Here is a 20945-nt window from a genome sequence, read left to right on the forward strand (position 1 = left end):
ATATGCTTTTTCCCCAACTGTAATTTATTTTACCGTCTGCCTTCCCCACCTGACTGTAAGCTTTGAGAGCAGGGATCTTGTCTATCAGCTCTAATAATAATAATAACGGTATTTGTTAAGCGATTAATATGTTCCAGACACTATACTAAGAGCTGGGGTATACATGAGCATATCGGGTTGGACATATTTCCTGCCCCACGCAGGGCTCACAATCTCAATCCCCATTTTAAAGGTGAAGTGTAACTGATGCCCAGAAAAGTGAAGTATATATGTATATATGTTTGTACATATTTATTACTCTATTTATTTATCTTACTTGTACATATCTATTCATTTTATTTTGTTAGTATGTTTGGTTTTGTTCTCTGAATCCCCCTTCTAGACTGTGAGCCCGCTGTTGGGTAGGGACTGTCTCTATGTGTTGCCGACTTGTACTTCCCAAGCGCTTAGTACAGTGCTCTGCACACAGTAAGCGCTCAATAAATTCGACTGATTGATTGATTGAAGTGTCTTGCCTAAGGTCAGAAAGCAGACAAATGGCAGAGTTGGAATTAGAAACCTTGACTCCCAGCCCCATGCTCTTTCCACTACACCATGCAGCTTCTCCACGCTGCTTCTATTTTATGGTACTGCTGACAGTGCCTCCTGTCTTTCCCCACTCCAGTCCATACTTCACTCTGCTGTCCAGATCATTTTATTTAGTCCACGTTTCCCCATTCCTCAAGAACCTCCAAGAGCACGGGCTTTGGAGTCTGAGGTTGTGGGTTCAAACCCCGGCTCCGCCAATTATCAGCTGTGTGACTTTGGGCAAGTCACTTACCTTCTCTGTGCTTCAGTTACCTCCTCTGTAAAATGGAGATGAAGACTGTGAGCCCCCCCACGGGACAACCTGATCACCTTGTAACCTCCCCAGCGCTTAGAACAGAGCTTTGCACAAAGTAAGTGCTTAACATATGCCATCATTATTACCCACCTCCGCATCAGGCAGAAACAGCTTATGACTGGCATTAAAACAGTCAATCACTTTGCCCCCTTCTGTCTTACCTAACTGATTCCCTACTATAGCCCAGCACATTCACTTGGCTCCTCTAATGCCAACCTCCTCACTGTACCTCGATCTCATCTATCTCACTGCAGACCCCTGGCCCATGTTCTGCGTCTGGCCTGGAACTCCCTCCCGCTTCACATCCGACAGACCGATAATCACTCTCCTGACCTTCAAAATCTAATTTTTTAAATTTTTTATTTAATGACATTTGTTAAGCACTTACTATGTGCCGGGCACTGTATTAAGCACTGGGGTAGATACATGGTAAATTGGATGTCGTTCCTGTCCCACATAGGGCTCACAGTCTTCATCCCCATTTTACAAGACGAAGTGACTGAAGCTCAGAGAAGTTAAGTGCTCATGGTCATAATAGCAGACAAGTGGAGTAGTGGGTATTAGAACCCAAGTCCTTCTGACTCCACAGCCTGTGCTCTTTCCACTAGGCCACACTGCTTTCCCGAAAGAGGCCTTCCCCGAATAAGCCTCATTTCCTCTACTCCCGTTCCCTCCTGTGTCACCCATGCACTTGGATTTGTGCCCTTAAAGGGCTCGATATTCACCCCACCCTGAGTCCCACAGTACTTATGTACATATCCACAATTTAATGTCTTTGTCCCCCTCTGGACTGTAAATTCCTTGTGGGCAGGGAACATGCCTACCAACTCTGTTACACTCTACTCACTCAAGCACTCAATACAGTGCTCTACACACAGCAGACATTCAATAAACACTGCTGATTAACTGGTGGGTGAAGAGAAAGGAGCTGGTTTCTCGCACACAGGACGGGACGCTTAATAATAATAATAATAATGATGGCATTTATTGGGGAGATTACAAGGTGATCAGGTTGTCCCACAGGGGGCTCACAGTCTTAATCCCCATTTTACAGATGAGGTAACTGAGGCATAGAGAAGTGAAGTGACTTGCCCAAAGTCACACAGCTGACAATTGGCGGAGCTGGGATTTGAACCCATGAACCCTGACTCCAAAGCCCATGCTCCTTCCACTTAGCCACGCTGCTTTGTCCTCTGGGCTACTGTCTGTGACTATACTACCACTTGAAACTTGGCTCAAGGGTGGGTTGGGCCCCTCCCAACCCCTCTGGGGCTACAGGAGCATGGCTGGGTCAAATGAGGTCTTAAATGAGAGCCTGGCCCAGGCTCTCTCCCCTGCTGTATCTGCTCTCTCTCTCAGAGCACTGGGGCGTGGGTGGTTGTCACTGTGACCCTAACCAATCAATCCATGGTATTTACTGAGTGTTCACTGGGGGCACCACCCTCTGCAAGCGAGGCCAGGTTACCTTCAGGCCAGCCCAGCCGTTCCTACCAGCCCCAGGGGCTCGGCTGGACTACCCAGTGATCCTGTGATCCTGGGGCCCAGCTTGGGGAGGGACAAAAACATGTGACGGTCAGAGGGCTCGCCTCAGCCGAAAGGTGATGAAAGAGGAAGTGTCTACTACATCAGCTCCTTCAATGAGGCAAAAAGGAAAAGACACACCCCCAAAAAAGGACCATTTTTGCTAATCCTCACCTGTAATAAAATGTTCTCTCTCCTGCTTAAACCATGAGCCAGGTCCATGTGGAACAGGGACTGGGTTGGATTCATTTATTCAATCATATTTATTGAGCACTTACTGTGTGCAGAGCATTGTACTAAGTGCTTGGGAAGTACAAGTCAGCAACATCTAACAACAGGCTCACAGTCTAGATAATAATAATAATAATAATAATGGCATTTATTAAGCGCTTACTATGTGCAAAGCACTGTTCTAAGCGCTGGAGAGGTTACAAGGTGATCAGGTTGTCCCACGGGGGGCTCACACTCTTCATCCCCATTTTCCAGATGAGGTAACTGAGGCCCAGAGAAGTGAAGTGACTTGCCCAAAGTCACACAGCTGACAATTGGCGGAGCAGGGATTTGAACCCATAACCTCTGACTCCAAAGCCCGGGCTCTATCCACTGAGCCACGCTGCTTCTCTTCTCTAACTGTAGATCTGACTACAGCAACTGGGACACGACAAGTGCTTAACGGATACTGCAATTATTATTTTTCTTAGTCTTTAGGCAACATTTCCTGCCGTCCGGAACCATTTTGCTGCTGGGGAGGTGGTTGCTACACACCTCCTGGGGCCGGAGCCTTGGACTGCCTTGAAGAAGCAAGTAAACATGCAGCAGTCAAGAAGAGCCAAAGTTGGAAATGCAGATAAATCGCGGTGTTAGAAGGAAGACATGACCTACGGTTCTGTCAGGACGCTGTTTCTGGGCAGCCTGGTGGCAGGGACAGCCCCTATTTATGAAGGGAGGAAGCTGTCAGGAGGCCGAGTAGGAGGGCCAAGCTAGTTGCCGGCCAAACAGACGTAGGTGGCAAGCTGTAATGTCAGGGGGTCGCTTCCACCCTGAAAACAAACCTAGGCAAGCGGCTCGCTACAGAGACAATGCTCACAAGTAGCAGGGGAAAACCATTCTCCCTAAAATGGGCTGGCATTTAACTTTATGTTCATGACACGTCGGGACTCGGATTTCAACCAGGCGCGGGTGATGTTTTTCTACTCCTCTTTTCGTTAGGCTGTCAGTAGTTTGGCTCCTTCCCCCGGGACTCACCCAATGCCAGCCCCTGGAGGTCTCACTCGGTGCGATTAGGACGTTATTATTATTGTTATTATATTACTATCATTATTATAGTTATGTGTCAAGCACTGTAGTAAACACTTGGGTAGAAACAAGTTATTCAGCTCAGTCATGGTCCCTGTCTTACACGGGGCTCATAATCTAAGTTGGAATAGGAACAGGCATGGAATCTCCATTTTGCAGTTGAGGAAACTGAGGCACGGTGAAGTGAATTGACTTGTCCAAGGTCACACAGTAAGCAATTGCAAGAGCCAGAATTAGAACCCAAGTCTTCAGACTCCCACGCCCATGCTCCTTCCACTAGGCCAGGCTGCTTCTCATATGGACATAATGCTGGACACAGCCCTGTGCTGTAGATGCCAGAGCTCTCACTGGAAACTTTTCCAATTTTCAGGAAGAATCCATTTTCTTTCCAGTTGGTTCCATTTCCCTCCTGCTATGACCTTTTTTCATCTTTAGAGAAGCAGCATGGCTCAGTGGAAAGAGCACGGGCTTTGGAGTCAGAGGTCATGGGTTCAAATCCCGGCTCCTCCAAAGCTGTGTGACTTTGGGCAAGTCACTTCACTTCTCTGGGCCTCATTTACCTCATCTGTTAAATGGGGATGAAGACTGTGAGCCCCCCATGAGACAACCTGATCACCATCTCTATATGTTGCCAACTTGTACTTCCCAAGCGCTTAGTACAGTGCTCTGCACACAGTAAGCGCTCAATAAATATGATTGAATGAATGAATGTAACCTCCCCAGCACTTAGAACAGTGCTTTGTACATAGTAAGTGCTTAATAAATGCTATCATAATTATTATTATTATTATCTCAAGTTGAGCTTTGGGAACAACAGAGTTCAGGAAAGTGCTTTAACAGAAAGGGAACAAAATAAGAATCCTTTGCTTAACTCCGAAACAGCTCAGAGTTTCCAAAACTCTTCCAGAGATGTACACTGGGAAGAAATGTTAGCCCACAAGACCTATTTAAAGGGAACAAGGGAATGAAATACTTGTGTCCAGACTTAATTGATGGCTATGCTTTGTTATTACTGAAATAAACTTCCACTTGGAGAGAGTAAAATTACTTTTGGCGTGTTGCGGGGACTTCTCAACCAAATAAAGCCTCACCCAAACAATCCCTCTTCACCCCAAATGCCTCTAAAACACAGGTCCTGGCTGCGAATTAAAGGTGATTAAAAAAGTACAAAACACCCAAATTACAGAGGCCAACTAAATACCCTTCAGAGTGACAACACGAATAGATTTTCTCAATCACGAGGGACACAAATTAGAGCCCTGAAGACTTCACCACATTCTGCAAACACAAATCCTGGCTACGCAGAGGATGATTCACTCATTCCAGAACAGGACTCTGCTTTTCTATGTTCCTTGACAGGTGCGTAAAAACCAAACAGCTCTTCCCCAGGCCTGACCAGGCTGAGTGAGCCTAATTTCAGACACCCGAATATTTTGGTTTGGAAAGTTAGAGCAACCCTGCTTCAGTAAGTAACATGACTGACTGAGCGCTTAGTACGGTGCTCTGCACGCAGTAGGAGCTCAATAAATATGACTGAAAGAATGACTGACCCCTACAGTTATAGGAAAACACAGGACATGCAAAGCCACTCTTTCCTCACAGAACCTTGACAATGAAGAAAGCACAGGAGCCATCAGGAACCGCCCCCACTACCTCATACCCCTAATCCCCACAAACTCTGAAACACCAAAATCCAGGGTGACAGGTCATGCCACTCATAGAGGGCCGACATTTCATTTTGAGCATGGGGGCAAGCTGGGAGTGGAGCGGGGTGGGGGGGAAATGTTGAAACAGACAGACCCAGGGAGGTGAATTCACAGACACACAGGACTGGGGACATGGATATACAGATATAAACACAGGTCTGGGGAGGTGAGAATGCACGTGTGCATGCGTAAACATCATCATCATCATCAATCGTATTTATTGAGCGCTTACTATGTGCAGAGCACTGTACTAAGCGCTTGGGAAGTACAAATTGGCAACATATAGAGACAGTCCCTACCCAACAGTGGGCTCACAGTCTAAAAGGGGGAGACAGAGAACAAAAACATACTAACAAAATAAAATAGAATAGATATGTACAAATAAAATAAAAAAATAAATAGAGTAATCAATATGTACAAACATATATACATATATATAGGTGCTGTGGGGAAGGGAAGGAGGTAAGATGGGGGGATGGAGAGGAAGACAAGGGAGAGAGGAAGGAAGGGGCTCAGTCTGGGAAGGCCTCCTGGAGGAGGTGAGCTCTCAGCAGGGCCTTGAAGGGAGGAAGAGAGCTAGCTTGGCGGATGGGCAGAGGGAGGGCATTCCAGGCCCGGGGGATGACGTGGGCCAGGGGTCGATGGCGGGACAGGCGAGAGCGAGGTACGGTGAGGAGATCAGCGGTGGAGGAGCGGAGGGTTGTGAACTGGGCTGTAGAAGGAGAGAAGGGAGGTGAGGTAGGAGGGGGCGAGGTGATGGACAGCCTTGAAGCCCAGGGTGAGGAGTTTCTGCCTGATGCGCAGATTGATTGGTAGCCACTGGAGATTTTTGAGGAGGGGAGTGATATGCCCAGAGCGTTTCTGGACAAAGATAATCCGGGCAGCAGCATGAAGTATGGATTGAAGTGGAGAGAGACACGAGGATGGGAGATCAGATAGAAGGCTGATGCAGTAGTCCAGACGGGATAGGATGAGAGCTTGAATGAGCAGGGTAGCGGTTGGGATGGAGAGGAAAGGGCGGATCTTGGCAATGTTGTGGAGCTGAGACCGGCAGGTTTTGGTCACGGCTTCGATGTGAGGGGTGAATGAGAGAGCAGAGTCGAGGATGACACCAAGGTTGCGGGCTTGTGAGACGGGAAGGATGGTAGTGCAATCAACAGAGATGGGAAAGTCAGGGAGAGGGCAAGGTTTGGGAGGGAAGACAAGGAGTTCAGTCTTCGACATGTTGAGCTTTAGGTGGCGGGCAGACATCCAAATGGAGATGTCCTGAAGGCAGGAGGAGATGCGAGTAAACATGTATGTGTATGCATGCAGAAACGCGTGCGCGCGCACACACACACGTCTAAGGGACACCCAGGGAAAGTGGTTGGGTTTGGGAGATGATCCGCTCCCTGTTGGAGGCCAGCAGTATTCCCATCTAAACCCAGAGTAGAAAAGACCTGCTCCAGCTTCTGACCAGCCTCCATTTGACAGTCAAGATGAGACACATAGTCCAAAAGTCCAGAGGAGAAAAACATTCTCCACTGCTTCTTAGAATTGGCATCTCAATATCTTCCGGCCTAAGACATGAGTTCCCTGCTGCTTGGGGTGCCGCCTCCTGGTCCCTGTGTGATCCCAGGCCTACCCCCACATTCTCCCAGTCTCTAGACTATACGCTCCTTGTGAGAAGGGAACATGACTACTAACTCTGATGTACTGCACTCTCCCAAGGACTTAGTACAGTGCTCTGCACACAGTCAGTGCTCAATGACTACCATTGGTTAATCGACTGTGCCTCTACCTGAGTCACTCAGAGTTAGGGCCCAACAGGAGAAGGGACCTACAAGGGGGTAGCAGAGGAACATGGATGCCAGAATTGTGGAAGAAAAGGTTACTTTGGAGTGACACTGGGGTGCCGCCTCCTCTATAACAGCAAAGCAGAAGGAAAAGCACCCTGGAGAGGACAAGTAGGGAACATATTTACCAACTCGGTTGTATTGTACTCTTCCAAGAGCTTAGTACAGAGCTCTGCACAAAGTGCTCAATAAATACCACTGATTGATTGACTGACTGAAGTGCCCGAAATGAGGCTCAAAACTGAGCATGTGTTGGGCCGTATATGAATCAAGATCAGGGCAAAAGGCCAATTCACACATTTTAAATGTTTGAAAGACTCAGCAACCCAAAAAGTAAATACCACGTGGAAAACAGTTTTACTTCTTGCATAAAAGTCCCTAAAATATCTGTGCCTATCACCACTGATCAAGGAGTGTTTCTTGGAGACGAAGTCCAGGGCTCAAGGACATTACTGAAGTGAGGTCGTTTTAATCTCTCTCGAAATTCACACCTCTGAAACACACAATTTGTTGGGCCAATATGATCAGTTCTCCACTGATGGGTACTGCATCAGTCAATCAATAATATTTATTGAGCGCTTCCTGTGTGCAGAGCACTGTATTAAGTGCTCGGGAGAGAACAATACAACAGAGTTGGTAGACATGTTCCCTGCCAGTCTACCTTATATGAGGATGCTGATGGGAAAACCAGCAGGATAATGAGAAACATGACAGAGCCAGTGCTTATAAAATGCTAAGGTGACCCATCAAATTCAGCTATTCTGAAAACACATGTTTATTTTACAAACACCTTAGGAAAAAGACTCGCATGCTAACATGGGGACTGTATGTCTCCTCTTCAACAGTATTTTCCACCTCTCCTTTTCATTTTCATGAACTCATGGCATGAGAGACCCCCGAGAGGACCATGCCAACCCAGGCTGCTTTGCCTGGGCCATTGCCCTGGAGAGAAAAGTGCCAGAAGTGGGAGAAGCCACTGGCTGAACAGTAGGTTGCTTTTGGGCAGAGGAAAATCCCGAGGCCCCAAAGTCACGGATGTGAGTGTTCCATGGCTCTGTTTCTAGTTTCCCTCAGGGAATTTGGGGAAAGAAGACACTGGTGCTGTGGTCTGGGGAGCACCCTACTCTTTTAGACAGGGTGTAGCAGACACTACCTTCTCAAGAGAACTCACTAAAGGTGCAAACAACACCTCCCCGGCCCTTTCTCAGCAAATGTCAGACTGAGTACACGGCACCCTCCAGGAGATTTTAAGGGTAATTTTGGAAATCATTTAATTAAAAAACACACAAAGTCCAGGACGGTACCCGATCAAAGTGGAAATACCTAGCTGACAACTCAGTACGTGAGTCAAGCGCTGGTGCATTTTAGAAAGTGTATTTGTAAAAGCGATTACAAAGAAAGGGCAATGATCACCGTGGTACTTACCTATTCGAAGATCTCTCTGTAAAACACTCTTATCATAAATATAGAAGGATAAATACTGGAACTTTCTTGGAATCTCAAAGTAAAATTCTTCACTGTAAAATGGGCTGAAAGGAGAGGGAAACATCTGTAAGGGGAAAATGTAAATGCACCACAAAAAGACAATCTCTAAACCCAGCTCCTCCACTTATCTACTGTGTGACCTTGGGCAAGTAGCTATTAACTTCACTGTGCTTCAGCTACCTCATCTATAAAATGGTGATTAAGATTGTGAGCCCCACGTGGGACATGGACCATCCAACCTGATTACCTTGATGAATCGACCCCCACCCTTAGAATAGTGCCTGGCACATAGTAAGTGCTTAACAAATACCACAAAAACTTCTAGTAGATAAAGGAAGCTAAATTTCAACCCAGACACCAAAATAAATTCATTCAAAAATGTAGTACTTGCTATCAGAAATCAAGTCCATTGGCACAGGCTGGCTATAGCATTCTTCTATCCTTTTCTCAGAACACTAAAATTAGGGTATGGATTTTTCAGAGAGGAAAAATCATTTTGGGGGTGATTACTGTGGTTTTAAAAATGAGGCAAAGTTGAGTCAAAAATTATTATTATTTTGAACATATTTGGGTTTATCCTTATTAATTACAAGATTCCCCAGTATAGGAGTTTCATGCAAGGGGATCTGAGGGGAGAAATCAATGTTGCATACTGGCAGAGGGTTCGGGGTTGAGCACCAATGGTAGATATGTTGATGGGGGCTGAATGGTCTCTCACCCATGACCTGCCTCTGATTCAGAATGCCCTCCCTCCTCCTAGCCAACAGAAAATCACTCTCTCCCCTTGTGAGCCCACTGTTGGGTAGGGACCGTCTCTATATGTTGCCAACTTGTACTTCCCAAGCGCTTAGTACAGTGCTCTGCACACAGTAAGCGCTCAATAAATACGACTGAATGAATGAAGGAATGAAAGCCTTAATGAAGGCATATCTTCTCCAAGAGGCCTGCCCTGACTAAGCCCTCCTTTCCTCTTCTTCCACTCCCTTCTGCATCAGCCTGACTTGTTCTCTTTATGCATCTCCCTCGCCCAGCCCCACAGCACTTATGTACATATCTGTAATTTCATTTATTTATATCAATGTCTAAACTGTAAGCTCACTGTGGGCAAGGAATGTGTTTGTTATATTGTTATACTGAACTCTCCCAAGAGTTTAGTAAGGTGTTCTGCATATAAGTTCTCAGTAAATACAGCTGACTGATTGGCTGTGATGGATGCTGTTGGCCCTTTCCCACAGCAGGAAGTGTCAGTGGGGTGAGGATAAAGAGTGAAAAACTCTACTGTCTGGAGGGGTAGAATCCTCCTTCTTTTCTTCCTACCTACCTGCCACCCCCTACCAGGATCATCCCTAATGGCTCAGGTGGAGAAGGGGAAGAGAAATCTAGTCCCTTTATTCATCCCTCCCTCAGCCACACAGCACCTATGTCCATATTAATTAATGATGTGTATATAGCTATAATTTTATTTATTCTGATGGTATTGGCACCTGTCTACTTGTTCTGTTTTGTTGTCTGTCTCCCCCTTCTAGACTGTGAACCTGTTGTTGGGTAGGGACCGTTTGTATGGGTTGCCGATTTGTACTTCCCAAGCGCTTAACACAGTGCTCTGCACACAGTAAGCACTCAATAAATACAATTCAATGATTGAATGAATGAATGAATGTCCTGAAGCTTTTTGTACAGAAATGATCCAGGCAGCAGAGTGAATTATGGACTGAAGTGGGGAGAGGTTCTACTCTTTGGCTCCACCACTTGTCTGCTGGGTGACCTTGGGCAAATCACCTATCGTCTCTGTGCCCCAGTTACTTCATTTGTAAAATGGGGATTAAGACTGTGAGCTCCACGTGGGACATGGACTATATCCAACCTGATTAGCTTGCATCTCCCCCGACCCAGAGTTTAGAACAGTGTCTGGCACTTAAGCATTGTAAGCACTTAACAAATACCAACCCTCCCGCCCCCACCAAAAAAATTGATTCATTGAAAATGTACACAGATGGAGTGCAGGGGGCTCTAGGTAAATCAATCAATCAGTCAATCGTATTTATTGAGCGCTTACTATGTGCAGAGCACTGTACTAAGCGCTTGGGAAGTACAAATTGGCAACACATAGAGACAGTCCCTACCCAACAGTGGGCTCACAGTCTAAAAGGGGGAGACAGAGAACAGAACCAAACATACCAACAAAATAAAATAAATAGGATAGAAATGTACAAGTAAAATAAATAAATAAATAAATAAATAGAGTAATAAATATGTACAACCATATATACATATATACAGGTGCTGTGGGGAAGGGAAGGAGGTAACATGGGGGGATGGAGAGGGGGAAGAGGGGGAGAGGAAGGAAGGGGCTCAGTCTGGGAAGGCCTCCTGGAGGAGGTGAGTTCTCAGTAGGGCCTTGAAGGGAGGAAGAGAGCTAGCTTGGCGGAGGGGCAGAGGGAGGGCATTCCAGGCCCGGGGGATGACGTGGGCCGGGGGTCGACGGCGGGACAGGCGAGAACGAGGTACAGTGAGGAGATTAGCGGTGGAGGAGCGGAGGTTGCGGGCTGGGCAGTAGAAGGAGAGAAGGGAGGTGAGGTAGGAGGGGGCGAGGTGATGGACAGCCTTGAAACCCAGGGTGAGGAGTTTCTGCCTGATGCGCAGATTGATTGGTAGCCACTGGAGATTTTTGAGGAGGGGAGTAATATGCCCAGAGCGTTTCTGGACAAAGATAATCCGGGCAGCAGCATGAAGTATGGATTGAAGTGGAGAGAGACACGAGGATGGGAGATCAGAGAGAAGGCTGGTGCAGTAGTCCAGACGGGATAGGATGAGAGCTTGAATTAGCAGGGTAGCAGTTTGGATGGAGAGGAAAGGGCGGATCTTGGCAATGTTGCGGAGCTGCTATCGGCAGGTTTTGGTGACGGCTTGGATGTGAGGGGTGAATGAGAGAGCGGAGTCGAGGATGACACCAAGGTTGCGGGCTTGTGAGATGGGAAGGATGGTAGTGCCGTCAACAGAGATGGGAAAGTCAGGGAGAGGACAAGGTTTGGGAGGGAAGACAAGGAGCTCAGTCTTCGACATGTTGAGCTTTAGGTGGCGGGCGGACATCCAGATGCAGATGTCCTGAAGGCAGGAGGAGATGCGAGCCTGGAGGGAGGGGGAGAGAGCAGGGGCAGAGATGGAGATCTGGGTGTCATCAGCGTAGAGATGATAGTTGAAGCCGTGGGAGCGAATGAGGTCACCAAGGGAGTGAGTGTAGATTGAGAACAGAAGGGGACCAAGCACTGAACCTTGGGGAACCCCCACAGTAAGATGGGAGGGGGAGGAGGAGCCTGCAAAAGAGACTGAGAAAGAACGACCGGAGAGATAAGAGGAGAACCAGGAGAGGACGGAGTCTGTGAAGCCAAGGTCAGATAGCGTGTTGAGGAGAAGGGGGTGGTCCACAGTGTCAAAGGCAGCTGAGAGGTCGAGGAGGATTAGGACAGAATATGAGCCGTTGGATTTGGCAAGCAGGAGGTCATTGGTGACCTTTGAGAGGGCAGTTTCCGTGGAATGAAGGGGACGGAAGCCAGACTGGAGGGGGTCGAGGAGAGAGTTGTTGTTGAGGAATTCTAGGCAGCGCGTGTAGACAACTCGTAAAGAGATGATAATAGAGTGATGATGATCAGTGAGCAACAAAAATCAAAGTTGAGGAGCTGGCTGCCTGCTACTCCTGGGTGTAATTAACACACAGCAATGGGAGCCCAAGAGATTCTCAGGGATGATACAAAACGAACTCAGTCAAACCAACAGATAATCGGAGTCAGGGAACATCTTACAGCAGTAGTTGATTTAACCTAAGGGTGGAAAGGAGTGATTTTAAGGAGATGGGGGCTGCTGCAATACCATTTCCAGCTTGTTATGGGCAGGGGACGTGACTGTTATATTGTTACCTTGTACTCTCCCAAGGGCTTAGTACAGTGCTCTGCACACAGTAAGCACTCAATAAATACAATTAAAGATAATAATAATTGTGGTGTTTGTTATTTTTATCTACAAACATAGGTAACTTCCAAATGAGTCTCGAGAAGAAAGAATCCAGTTTAAATTATTGGTTTTGCTTTCATTTACTTTGGACCAGTATTTATTTTTGCCACCTGAAATTGAAATGTCTGAGGAATTTTAGGCCTTTGATCACATAGGTCTGAGGCACACAGGGTGATATCTCCCACACCAGCCAAGGGAGGGGCCCCTTTAGTCAGGGTCAGCCTAAATGGTATTTAAATGCTTACTATGCGTCAAGCACTATTCTAAGCGCTGGGATAGATACAAATTAATCAGGGTGGATACACCCCTGTCCCACACGGGGCTCACATTAAAGTAGGGAGAACAGTTATTGAATCCCCATTTTGCAGTTGAGGAAACTGAGGCACAGAGATGTTAGTTTAGTGACCTGCCCGAGGTCACACAGCAGCAGATAAGTGGCAGATTAGAACCCAGGGTGTCCGGGCCCATGCCTTATCCTCCAGGTCATGCTCCTTAAGTGGGCCTGGGCCCCACAAGGTGAGACCTGTTCTGAGGGGCTTCTAGGTGGTACAGCAGGGTCAGGCTATTCTGGGTTCTGGGGCATACCCGGAAGCCCAGTTTTGCCTTGGACTTTCCAGAGAAGGGGAGATAGCCTGGAATTGTCCACCTCATTGCTGAACCTGGAACTCCCTCCCCTTTCATGTGTGTCACTCTATCACTCTCCCCACCTTCAAAATCTTCCTAAAAATCCCATCTCCTCCAAGAGGCCTTCCCTAGTTAGCCCACATTTCCCCTATCCTCCCTCCCCTCTGTCGACTATACACTACGCTGAGTATCCCTTAAGTGCTTTGATATCCACCACAGCCCCACAGAAAGAACGTTCACAGCTTAAACTCTACTATTTTCCCTATCTGTGATTTATTTTAATGCCTGTCTCCCCCAGTAGACTGCAAGCTCCTTGTTGGCTTGCTGGAACAAGGATTTTGCTGGCAGGGATCAAGTCTACCAACTCTACTGTACTGCATTTTCCTCTAGATTGTAAACTCGTGCATTTCTACCAACTCTGCTATACTGCACTTCTCTCAAATGCTTGATACACTGCTCTGTACACAGTAATATTTCAGTAAGTACCAATCAATCAACTAATCAATTGTATTTACTGAGCATTTACTATGTGCGTAGCACTGTTTTAAGGCATGGTAGATATTCTCTGCCCACAGAGAGTAGACTAGAGGAGGACACAGACATTAAAATCAATCACGCAGGGCGGAGGGTTGGGTGAATAAAGGCTATAAATCCAAGTGCAAAGGCAATGCAGAAGGAAGATAGAGGAGAGGAAACGAGGGCTTAGTCATGGGAGATCTCTTAGTATAGTGCTCTGCACACAGGAAGCGCTCAATAAATACGATTGATTGATTGATTGATCTCTTGGAAATGTGCTTTTAATAAGGCTTTGAAGGTGGGGAGAATGATCATCTGTCAACTATGAAGCAGGAGGGAGTGTCGGGCCAGAAGTGGGATGTGAGTAAGCAGTTGGTGGCAAAATAGATAAGATTGAGCAGGTTTGCATTATAGAAGCGAAGCAGCATGACAGTGGAAAGAGCCCGGGCTTTGGAGTCAGAAGTCATGGGTTCAAATCCCAGCTCCGCCACTTGTCAGCTGTGTGACTTTGGGCAAGTCACTTAACTTCTCTGTGCCTCAGTTACCGCATCTGTAAAGTGGGGATTAAGACTGTGAGCCCCACGTGGGACAACCTGATAACCTTGTATCTATCCCAGCACTTAGAACAGTGCTCGGCACATAATAAGCACTTAATTCCATTAAAAAAAAAATACAAGACTGCAGCGGAGAGAAATCAGGGCTGGAGACGTAGATTTACGAATCACCCACATAACGTTGGTATTTGAAGCCATGGGAGCGATTGAGTCTCCAAGGAAGTGAGTGTAAAGGAGATCTGCCTCCTCTCAAATATCTCCTCTCCATCTGCACCTCTGACCGCATTCCTTCATACCTTAACACTTGTCCTCTCCCTTCTTCTGTCCCTGACCACCATCTTCAACTGTTCACTTTCCAGTGGCTTCTTTTCCACTGCTTTCAAACACACTCATGTCTCCCCATCTTAAAAAAATCTTCCCTTGAAACCCACAGAACCCTCCAGTTATTGCCCCATCTTCCTCTTACCACTCCTCTCCAAACTCGAGAACTGTCTACCCTAAACTGCCCCCTCAGATGTCACCGATGACCTCCTCCTTGCCATACCAAACAGCCTCTACTCCATCCTAATTCCTCCTCCACCTCACAGCTGCCTCTGACACTGTCAACCACGCCCTTCTCCTAGAAATATTATCCACTTTGGCTTCACTGACTGTCTTCTCCTGCTTCTCCTCCTATCTCTCTGGTCATTCATTCTCTATCTCTTTCACAGGCTCCTCTTCTGCTTCCCACCCCCTATCTGTGGGATTCCCTCAAGACTCAGTTCTGGGTTCCAATAATTGATCGATTTTTTTTACCTCTTTGCAGAATTCCATGATGAATTCACATTCCCTCAAGAGGTATTTTGATAATGGTTTGGGGCCGGAGAGCATGCATATAAGTCCATTGCTTATAAGCACACATTGGTAAGCCCCTCTTTTGTCAGGATTGAGGGGCTAAAGGATGGTATTGGTGCATGCTTGTTTTGTTGTTTTTTCCTCTCTGTCCCCCCCCCCCCCCAACCCCAGACAGTAAGCTCATTGTGGGCAGGGAATATGTCTGCTTATTGTTGCATTGTACTCTCCCAAGCACTTCATACAGTGCTCTATCCACAGTAAGCACTCAATAAATATGACTGAATGAATGAATGATTGCCTCTCTGTGGCCCAGTTTTCAAGATGGCTTAGTAAATAGTGTGTCAAAGAAATGCTCATTTCCTTATTTCTTTTGGACGCCAGAGTTGGGTTCCTTGTTTCAACAAGCCTGCTATGATACTGCTTGCAGAGCATCCTACAAGGATCCTACCATTACAGAAGACTACCACTGAGCTGCCTTGGGAGCTTGCTGGTCCTCTCTTCAATTCTTTGGCATCCTGCCAATGTGAGCTTTTCAGCTTATCAACAGGGATCAACTCAGTTCCACCCCTTTAGACTGTCAGCACATCCTCTAGACTGTAATAATAATAATAATAATGATGGTATTTGTTAAACGCTATGTGTCAAGCACTGTTCTAAGCGCTGGGTAGATACAAGGTAATCAGGTTGGACATAGTCACGGTTCCATATGGGGCTTGCAGTTTTCCTCCCCATTTTACAGATGAGGGAATTGAGGCCCAGAGAAATGAACTGAGGCACAGAGAAGTGAAGTGACTTCCCCAAGGTCACGCAGTAGACAAGTGGTGGATTAGGGATGAAAACCTAGGTCCTTTTGACTCCCAGCCTCAGGCTCTATCCACTAGGCCACACTCATCGTAGGCAGGGAATGTGTCTATCAACTCTAAGGGCAGGAATGTGTTTGTTATATTGTTACATTGTACGCTCCCAAGTGCTTAGTACAGTGATCTGGAATTTTATTTATTTATATTGATGTCTGTCTCCCCCACTCTAGACCGTGAGCTCTTTGAGGGCAGAGAATGTCACTGTTTGTTATATTGTTCTTTCCCAAGTGCTTAGTACAATGCTCTGCACATAATGAGCGCTCAACCAACACAACTGATTGATTTACTGTGCTCTCCCAAGCAGTTAGTACAGTGCAATAATAATAATAATAATAATAATAATAATAATGATGGCATTTGTTAAGTGCTTACTATGTGTGAAGCACTCTTCTAAGCACTGGGGGGATACAAGGTGATCAGGTGTTCCCATGTGGGGCTCACAGTCTTCATCCCCATTTTACAGATAAGGTAACAGGCTCAGAGAAGTGATGGAGCTGGGATTAGAACCCATGACCTCTGACTCCCAAGCCTGTGCTCCATCTACAGAGCCACACTGCTTCTCTGTTATGCACACAATAAGCACTTAATATATACCACTGATTGATTGATGTGGCTTAATAAATGCTATTATGCAAGTCACGGAGGCATCCAGGGTAGTCTTCTTTTATTCAGCTGGCAGAGGAGCGATTACCAGCTGATCATTAGCATTTTCATAAAATAAGAATAAGACAATGCTGTTTATATTAATAATCCTATGTGATTCCGACTAGTTTTCTCCCATGTTTCTGTACGGTCACCAATCCAAGCATTGAAATATCTTTTCATAGCTGTCAGATATAGTAGGTACCCTTTAAATAAATCTACCCAAATGTTGGTATAAGCTTTCATTTTCCTTGGTGTCAGTTCATTAATGTGGAGGCATGATAGACCAGAAATGGTGGGAGAGCGTTTGTTCCAACTCTGAGAAAATTAATACCACAACCAAAGCCATGAAATATGGTGAATAATTTTAATTATGATATTTCAAGTGCTTGCTGCGTGCCAAAGCACTGGGTTTAGCTAAGGAGGACACACACGATAACTGGATCAGGCACAATATAGAAATAAAGAGCTGGTAGTATTATCCCCATTTTATTGATGAGTAAACTGAAGCCCAGGGAGGCTAAGTGACTTTATTACACAGCAGACCAATTGGAGAGCTGAGGCTAGAATCCAGACCACCTGATTTCCAGACATCTCTTTCCACTGGCATGCCAAACTGCCTTCCCAAATCTGTCAAAGCTATCAGCAGATTGGCTGATATCTACATAGTTGGAGGGAAGGGATCCTCCATATATGGAACATAGAGGGCATGAGAAAAGATCTTAAAGACATCATCACCAACACCAGCTTTGAGAAGAAAGGTGAAAGAGACAGCTGTGACAACTATTGCTAGCATCTCATAGCTCTCAATTGCTATTGAGATCCTAGCCCGATAACTTCTGGATCCAATTCTGACGAATATGAACTTTTCAGAGTGTATCTTCCGACCCCAGCGTGGGACAGGGGACACAATCCTCATGGTCTGGCAGATTCAGGAAAAGCTTAGGGAGTAGCATCAAAAACCTCACAAAAGTAGTGTGGGCTAGGGCACAGAGCACAGGCTTGGGATTCAAAAAGACCTGGGTTCTAATCCCAGATTCCGCCACCAGTCTGCTGTGTGACCATGGGCAAATCATTTCACTTCTCTGGGCCTCGGTTTCCTCATCTGTAAAGTGGGGATTAAGACTGTGAGCCCCATGTGGGACAGAGACTGCATCCCACTTGATTAGCTTGGCTCTACCCCAGTGATTAGTACATTGCCTGGTACATAGACGCTTGCTGTAGGCAGAGAATGCGTCTGTTTGTTATATTGTATTCTCTCAAGCACTTAGTACAGTGCTCTGCACACAGTAGGCGATCAGTAAATACGACTAAATGAATGAATAGTAAGTGCTTAACAATGACTTTAAAAAAAAATAGCACTTGATGCCATAAGTAGACCTGGTCCTGGCAATTTGTCAGTAAACGAACAGCTCATCGTGGGCAAGGAATGTGTCTGTTACCTTGTTATACTGTTCTCTCCCAAGCACCTAAGTACAGTGCTCTGTACACAGTAAGCATCTCAGTCAATGTCACTTGATGGGTTGACTGTTTCTGCTCTCGGTGTTGTTACTGTGGAGCTTCTGAACTGGTTCTTCTCCTGCCTCTCTAGCTATTCAGTCTCTTTCATGGGGTTCTCCTCTGCCTTCCACCTTCTAACTGTGGGAGTCCCTCAAAGCTCAGTCTCAAAACTCTTCTAGTCTCTATCTTCACCTATTCCCTTGGAGAACTCATATGCTCCCAGGACTTCAACTACCATCTCTACATGCATGAGCCCCAAATCTACATCTCTGGCCCTGACGTCTCATCTGTAATTTTGCATTTCATTCTTCCTTCAGGGCATCTCTACCTGGATATCCCCCTGGCACCTAACATTTAGCATTCTTCATCTTCCCAACCAAACACTGTTCTCCTCTGGACCTTCCCATTATTGTAGACAACACACCCATTCTCCCTGTCTCACAAGCCCATAACTGTGGCATTATCCCCAACTCATCTCTCTTATTCAATCTGTCAAATCCAGACCATTCTACCTTCTTATCATGTCTAGAATCCACCCTTTCCTTTCCACCCAAACTGCCACCAAACTGATTCAAAGATTTATGGTATCCTTCCTTTATTACTGCATCAGGCTTCTCACTAACCTCCCTGCCTCCTGTCTCTCTCCACCCCAGTCCGTAATCCACTCAATCAATCATACTTATTGAGCACTTACTGTGTGCAGAGCATTGTGATAAGTGCTCGGGAGAGTACAATATAACAGTATAACAGACATTACCTGCCCACAATGAGCTTAAAGTCTAGAAGGGGAGGCAGGCATTAGTATAAATAAATTACAGATATGTATATTAGTGCTGTAGGGCTGCACTGGGGATGAATAAAGAGAGGAAGTCAGGAGGATACAGAAGGGAGTGGAAGAAAAGGAAAAGAAGGCTTAGTCAGGGAAGTCCTCTTGGATGACATGTGCCTAATAAGGCTTTGAAGTGGGGGACAGTAATGTTCTTTTGGATATGAAGAAGGAGGGCGTTCCAGGTGAGAGGCAGGACATGGGCAAGAAGTCAGTGGTGAGATAGACGAGATAGAAGTACAGTGAGTAAGTTGGCATTAGAGGAGCGAAGTGTGAGGACTAGGTTGTAGTAGAAGAGCAATGAGGTGAGGTAGGAGGGGGCACTGATTGAGTGCTTTAAAACCAATGGTAAGGAGTTTCTGTTTGATATGCAGGTGGATGGGCAACCACTGGAGATTTTTGAGGAGTGTGGAAACATGGACCCAATGGTTCTGCAGAAAAATGATCCAGGCAGCAAAGTTAGGTAGGGATTGGAGTCGGGAGAGACAAAAGGCAGGAAGGACAGCAAGGAGGCTGATACGGTAATCAAGGCAGGATAGGATAAGTGATTGGATTAACATAGTAGCAGTTTGGATGGAGAAGAAAGAGAGGACTTCAGCAATGTTGTGAAGATACGACCAACAGGATTTAGTGGTGGATTGAATATGTGGGTGAGAGAGAGGAGTCAAGGATAACACCAAGGTCATGGGCTTGTGAAACAGGAAGGATGGTGGTGCTGTAGAAAGTTATGGAATAGTCAGAGGGAGGGCAGGGTCCGGTTGGGAAGATAATGAGTTCTGTTTTTGACAAGTTAAGTTTGAGCTGATGGCAGGACATCCAAGTAAAGATGTCTGGAAGGCAGGAGGAGATGTGGAACTGCAGAGAGGGAGAGAGATCAGGGCTGAAGATATCGATTTGGGAATTGTCCACATAAAGGTGATAGTTGAAACCATGTGAGCAAATGAGTGCTCCAAAGGAGTGAGTGTAGATGGAGAATAGGAGAGGACCCAGAACTGAACCTTGAGGAACACCCACAGTTAGGGGGTGGGAGGGAGAGAAGCCCATGAGAGAGACTGAGAATGAGAAGAAAGAGAGATAGGAGAGGAACCAGGAGAGGATAGTGTCAGTGAAGCCGAGGTTGGATAATATTTCGAGAAGGGGATGGCTGACAATGTCGAAAACAGCCGAGAGGTTAAGGAGCATCAGGATGGAGTAGAGGCTATTGGATTTAGCAAGAAGGAGAATATTTGTGACCTTTGAGAGGGCAGTTTCTGTGGAGTGAAGGGGACAGAAGCCATACTGGAGGGTGTCAAGTGCAGAACTGGAGGAGATGAACTTAAGGCAGTAAGTGTATTCATTCAATTGTATTTATTGAGTGCTTACTGTGTGCAGAGCACTGTACTAAGCGCTTGAAAAGTACAATTCAGAAACAAAGAGAGACAATTGCTACCCAACAACAGGCTCACAACTCACTCAAGAAGTTTGGAGAGGAATGATAGGAAGGACATGGGGCAATAACTGGAGGTAGCTGTGGGGTCAAAGGAGGGGTTTTTTTTAGGATAGCGAAGACATGGGCATGTTTGAAAGCAGTGGGGAAGAAGCCAATGAACAGCTGAAGATGGCAGGGAGGGAAGAAGGGGGTGGGAAAGGATTTTGATAACGTGCAAAGGGATGAGGTGACTCTGCTGCGTGGATCTTTTTCTAAACAAACTGCTCAGTCCACATCTACCCTCTCCTCAAAAACCTCCAGTGGTTGCCCATACATTTTCTCACCAAATAAAAATGTCTTAGCTTCAGCTTTAAATCACTCGATCAGCTCTCCCCCTCCTACATCACCTTGCTGGTTTCCTACTAAAACTTCATTCCTCAAACACCA

General features: G+C 46.2%; 1 protein-coding gene across 1 annotated transcript in view; it reads right to left on the reverse strand.

The window, feature by feature from the left end:
• The window catches only part of RASA2 (RAS p21 protein activator 2), a 154417-nt gene that overhangs the window by 104475 nt on the left and 28997 nt on the right, over positions 1 to 20945 (reverse strand). Inside the window, exon 3 of the mRNA XM_038748880.1 lies at positions 8667 to 8770. Within this exon, the coding sequence (XP_038604808.1) occupies positions 8667 to 8770 (104 nt within the window). The remainder of the gene's footprint in view (positions 1 to 8666; positions 8771 to 20945) is intronic.

The sequence above is a fragment of the Tachyglossus aculeatus genome, chromosome 1 (assembly GCF_015852505.1).
Source record: "Tachyglossus aculeatus isolate mTacAcu1 chromosome 1, mTacAcu1.pri, whole genome shotgun sequence".
Taxonomy (NCBI): Eukaryota; Metazoa; Chordata; class Mammalia; order Monotremata; family Tachyglossidae; genus Tachyglossus; species Tachyglossus aculeatus.